Source organism: Crocodylus porosus, unplaced genomic scaffold (assembly GCF_001723895.1).
Source record: "Crocodylus porosus isolate Cpor-Errol unplaced genomic scaffold, CroPor_comp1, whole genome shotgun sequence".
Classification (NCBI taxonomy): Eukaryota; Metazoa; Chordata; order Crocodylia; family Crocodylidae; genus Crocodylus; species Crocodylus porosus.
Window position 1 is genome coordinate 1,841,439 of NW_017728904.1, and position 5,186 is coordinate 1,846,624.

The following is a 5,186-nucleotide window of genomic DNA, read 5'->3' on the forward strand; positions in this document are numbered from 1 at the left end:
GCTGCACGTGGGCCGGGGCCTCTGCCAGCACCACCCGGCCTCTGCACGACCCCTCCCCCCGCAGATGCCCTCGAGCCCCTGCACACGCGTGTGCGCAACTCCTCGGCTCCCTCGCACGCGTACGTGCGTGCACCCTCCCTCTCCCCCTCACCATGCGCGCAGATCCCCCCACCCCCTGCACACAACTCCTCGACCCCCTCGCACACGCAGGCGTACACATTCCCCCAATGCCTTGCACTGCCCTACGCTGTGCACGTGGGCGTACAAGCCCGCCGCCCACCCTGGGTGACGGAGCCCAGCTTTGGACTTCGGACCAGGTCCTCGTTGCCCCGTGGCGGGCAGAGCCAGGCGGCTGCTTTCCCTGCTGGCCGCCACCGCTGAACCGGGCTCTTTCTGGAAGCGGGTGGGTATTGCCAGGGCTTCACCCCGGCTTCGGCCTGGGGCTGGAGTTGTGGGTGCGACTCCCAGGGCCGGCGGGGGGCGGCTGAGATGGGCGTGCCATGTTTCTCCCCTCGCCGGTGGCTCCAGAGAATCTGTTGCCTTTGTCGTTGGCATCTCCTCCCCGGCCGTGTCTGCGTGTAGACCTCTCCTTGGGGAAAGGGGATACATGGTATTTAGGTCCCTGCCTTCAGCCCCCGGCTCCGGCAGATGCTGACACGAGTCCATCCAGGGAGCTTCTTGGTTGTCGCCTTTGGCTCTGGCTGCAGGGTACAAATCAAGCTGAAATGCGGAAGCAAAGATGACTCGGTGTCTTGAAGAGCAGCAGCATTCTGGTCACAACGTAGGCGATTGCTTTAGATGTTTCTTTTGGAGGATTGAGCTAAAAGAAATCTCCCAAAGTTCAAGGACAGGTGCAAAGTCCTGCGCTCAGGACGGAGCAATATCACGCACGTGTGCAGGCTGGGGACCCGCTGGCTGGGCAGCAGCTCTGCAAGGAAGAAGGACCTGGGGGTGGCAGTGGACAAGAAGCTGAATATGGTCCAGCAGGGTGCCCGTGTTGCCAAGAAGGGGAACGGCATCCTGGGCCGCGTTGGTAAGAGTGGTGCCAGCAGATCAAGGGAAATAATTATTCTCCTCCATTCAGCACTGGGGAGGCTACATCTGGAGTCCTGTGGCCAGTTTTGGGCCCCCCACTGCAGAAAAGATGTCGACAACTTGGGGAGTCCACTGGAGAACAACAAAAATGATTTGGGGGCTGGGGGACAGGACTTGTGAGGCGAGGCTGGGGGCACTAAGCTTATTTAGTCTGGAGAAGAGAAGACTGAGGGGAGATTTAATAGGAGCCTTCAGCTCCCTGCAGGGGGTTGCAAAGAGGATGGAGCTGGGCTGGTTTTAGTGGTGGCAGATGACAGAGGAGGAGCAATGGGCTCCAGTTGCAGACAGGGGAGTTGAGGTTGGATATTTGGAAAAACTTTCTCGGTAGGAGGGTGGTAGCAGGCTCCCAGGGAGGTGGTGGCGTCTCCATCCTTGGAGGTGTTTAAGCCCCAGGTAGACAAAGCTTTGGCTGGAACGACGTAGTTTGGGCTGGTCCTGCTTTGAGCAGGGGGTTGACCTAGATCGGGGGTGGGCAAAATGCCATTCTATCCAGCCCGCGGGGCCCCTAAAAAATGTAGAAAATTAGTATTTCTCTGCCCCTGGCTTTCTGCCATGCGGCCCTCAATGGCTCGCCAAAACTCAGTAAGCGGCCCTCCGCTCCAAATAATTGCCCACCACAGCCTAGATCCTGAGGTCCCTTCAGACCCTAATGTTCCCTGATGCTGTGCAGTCTCTACTGTAACAGTGAGTTCCCGGGAAGGATGGAGGGGACGGGCTGGAGCTTTGCTGCCTCCCATCAGGAGATGAGCTAGGGCACAGCCGTGAATCTCCAAGTTCCCCTGGAAACCAGCGGCTGCATCGCACGTGGGTGATCGGCCGAGGAATTAAATGCCCTCTGCCAGCAGCTTTTCAGTGGGGCCAGAGACTCAACCCTAGTCCAAGCCCTGCTGCTGCTGCCTTGCACGACCCTGGGGAAATCACTTAACCTCTGCCTCAGTTTCCCTGTCTCAGAGGTGCAGGGGAAGGGCTGTGCTAGCATGTTAATCCTTTGCAGAGGGGGGAATTGGCTTCATAGAGCACCAAGAAGGAAGACTTGTAAGGGGCTGCCCTTAGGTCAGTGATTCTCAGCCCAGCTGCCGCGAGATCCTCATAGGGGCTCACAATATGGGCACCGTTATATTGCACCCGTGTGCAATTCACAGCCTGCACCTGGGGCTTGCCCATAGGACCCTGCCGTTGTCCCAGGCATCCTGCCTGGCTCTGGGCTGGCTGACTCTTTTTGTGACACAATGACTTCAGCATTTTTTTTTTCAATCTAGTCAAGAAAGGAGGGAGAGCAAAGAGCTGGGGTTTTCCAAGTGGGGCTGGAGTCTGATGAGCTTCGAACCCCTGGCTTAAGAGTTTATCCTGGCATCAGCTTCTGTCTTTCGAAGCTCTTTGCTTGGTCAGTTTAAGTAGGAGTTAGTCAGGCCAGGCTATGCCCTAAGCCGCTTGCCTCTGTTTTAGTTGGTACGCTGCTGGCTCTGGAGTCTTAGTGCGGGGTGTGGATGCCCATGGAGGACTACCTGTTCCTTGCCGGAGAGATGGGGGGTAGGCCCGATACCTTTGCCAGCCCTGAAATGTGCCAATAAATCCAGTCTTCACTTGCCAGCCAGAGCAAGCAGCTCTGTGAGCAGCCCCCGCGAGCCGGCTTCTGTCTCAAGGCCTGAATTCTCCTCTCCTCTCCATCTCTGCATCTGGAAAAGCATTTTCCCTTCCTCCTTGGATTCAAACAAGTGAATAAGAGCATGTGGAGCTGTGCTAGCTGGGTAGAGGATGTGCTGTAGAGATGGGCACCCTTCGGGAATGCTGGGACGGAGATTTTGGGGCAAATATGTTGGGAATTTTGGGGTGCTGATGTGTCTTGTCTGCTAGGAGATTTAATGGTGTTTCTCCCCTAAAGAGCGCTGATCAGCTGGCTGCGGCACAGGGCAGTGACACGTCTCTGGCTCTGGGCAGTGTAGGCCCCCATGTCCTGGGCTAACGAAGCCTCCAGCTCTCCCCTTCTCTGGGGAGTGAGTTGTGTTGCAAACCCCAGCCTGGGTTCCCCTTCTTTGTGCCTGTGCAGGGGTGACCGGTGCTCGCAAAATGCAGCCCTGAGGCCCATTCGCATGGCTGACTTGTGTCCCCAACTTCCCCTCTCAGCCTGGCCGGGCTGGCATTTCCTATCGCCAGTCCTCCAGAAGCTAATGCTTTCCCCCCAGTGCATTCAGTAGGTCCCTAACCTTCAGCCCCCAGCCTCTCAGATCCCAGGTCATACCAGTCTGAGCCTCACCAGCTTGAATACATCTCCTCCCAGCCCTATCCTGTAAGGAGGGTGGAAGGGAAACTCAGGTCTGGTGAACCCAGGGCTGCAGCTTCTCCAGGTGATTTAGGTTCCACGTGCTGCTGTTCTGCACCGTCACGCCTGGCTTCTAACACTGCCTCCATCCATCACCGACGTGGCAGCTCTTATCTCTGGCATCAGCCTGGGCAGCACCGAGCGCCCAGCTGTTCCTCTGGCCGTAACCAGGAAACCTCTGCTGCCTTCCAGCGTGGAGGGGCGGGGGACTCGCTGTGAGGGGCCTGGCTTGTTTGATCTCTGGCCTGGCTCCAGCCTGGGCTTTCTGGGCACTGAGGCACGTGCTGATCAGAGCTCTGCTGGGGGATCTGGCATCGCCCCACTGAGCTCAGGGACAGGATCTGGCCCTGCATCGTCCCTTTGGGTCCAACCTGGAAGCAAGAGTCTGCGGGGTCTCGGTCAGTGCCCACCCACCAGCTGACGGATGCGGGGCATGGGGCTGAGATGTGCCTACTTCTGCTTTGTCATAGGTGGCCGGACACCTTCCCCTTGGCACGTTGCGTGTGAGGGGCTCCCCCTGCTCTCCCAGCCCATGGCTGCCCTGGGGCAGCCTGCTACCAGCCCAGCACCCTCCTGTAAGTACAGGGCCAGGGTGCTGGTGATGCCTGCCCTGTGAGACGGGCACAGAGCTGCCTCTGGGTCCCAGACGTTCGGACATCTGGCCCTCCCCGGGCAGGGCTGTGGGCTTTGCTCCCCTCCCCAGAGCTGCAGGAGGAACCCAGGAGGAGTCCTTGTTCCCACGACCATCCTCTGATCTCCGAGAGCCAGAGTTAGAGCCTGGGGCAGGTTTTGCTCTGACCATTGTGCAGTGCTGCTACTAGGCGAGCCCGTGGCCTCTGGGGCTGGGCTCAGTCACCGTGGCCTGGCTTCCATCTGGCCTGGCGCCTCCAGTGCCGGATGGGGCTGGAAGCTGGCAGACCCAGGTCAAGCCTGCTGCAGAGAGATGGGGTGGTGGCTCCTCACCAATGCAGGGCGGGATATCACAGCAGGGGGGAAGGGGGTTGCTGTGGCCCAACCCAGGGGCGGTGGCACCATGCCCAGTTAACCCCTTTCTCTCCCGGAAGGACCATGTGCAGCACCACCAGGAAGTCCACGTGGTGCTGGGGAACGAAGCCTGTGACCTGGACTCAGTGGTGTCAGCCCTCACCTTGGCATACTACCTGGCACAGGTGGGTGTCCTGGTGCGGGAGCTGGGGGAGGGAGGTCAGTGTCCTCATGGTGCCTCTCATCACCCCTTCCATCCCCCACAGACTGCGGCTGGGGGCCAGGCAGCTATAGTGCCAGTGCTGAACATCCCACGGACTGAGTTCCCGCTGCGCTCGGAAAGCATTTTCCTGCTGCGGGAGCAGGGCATCCCTGATGGCTGCCTTGTCTTCCGTGACGAGATCGACCTGGCGGCGCTGCACCGTGCGGGCCTCCTCACCCTCACCCTTGTCGACCACCACGTCCTGCCCAGGCAAGTCCCAGAGGGTGGGGGGAACCTGGGGTTCACTCCTGCCTCCGCCACTGACCTCCCAGGGAGCCCTGGACATGTCCCTTGCTGCTGGCAGGGCCTGGGCCCCAGGACCCATGGCTTCGGGGACCTGTGGGGGCCTGGCTTGATACCGGGGAGGTCTAGGCACCAGTGGCAGCTTCTCTCCAGCTCTGGGGGGATCCCTGAGGCATTGTCAGGGCCCCGTGCCTTGTCCCCTTCCCTGGCTTTCCCCCATCTGTGTAGTGAGGCCATAAGGCCCCTTCTTGTGGGAGGGCAGAAACTGGGATCGGGGCAGCG

The 5,186-nt window shown here is 59.8% G+C and overlaps 1 protein-coding gene across 2 annotated transcripts in view; it reads left to right on the plus strand.

Annotated features, from left to right (window-relative positions):
• Positions 1-196: 196 nt before the first annotated feature.
• Positions 197-5,186, plus strand: part of PRUNE1 (prune exopolyphosphatase) — a 10,915-nt gene continuing 5,925 nt past the window's right edge. Inside the window, exons 1-3 of one of the 2 annotated variants that reach the window (XM_019556887.1) lie at positions 197-317; positions 4,480-4,584; positions 4,666-4,871. In XM_019556887.1, coding sequence (XP_019412432.1) covers positions 228-317; positions 4,480-4,584; positions 4,666-4,871 — 401 coding nt within the window. In that variant the 5' untranslated portion in view covers positions 197-227. Of the gene's footprint in view, positions 318-4,040; positions 4,585-4,665; positions 4,872-5,186 lie in introns of those variants that run through there. The other variant, XM_019556886.1, reaches the window with a different exon arrangement.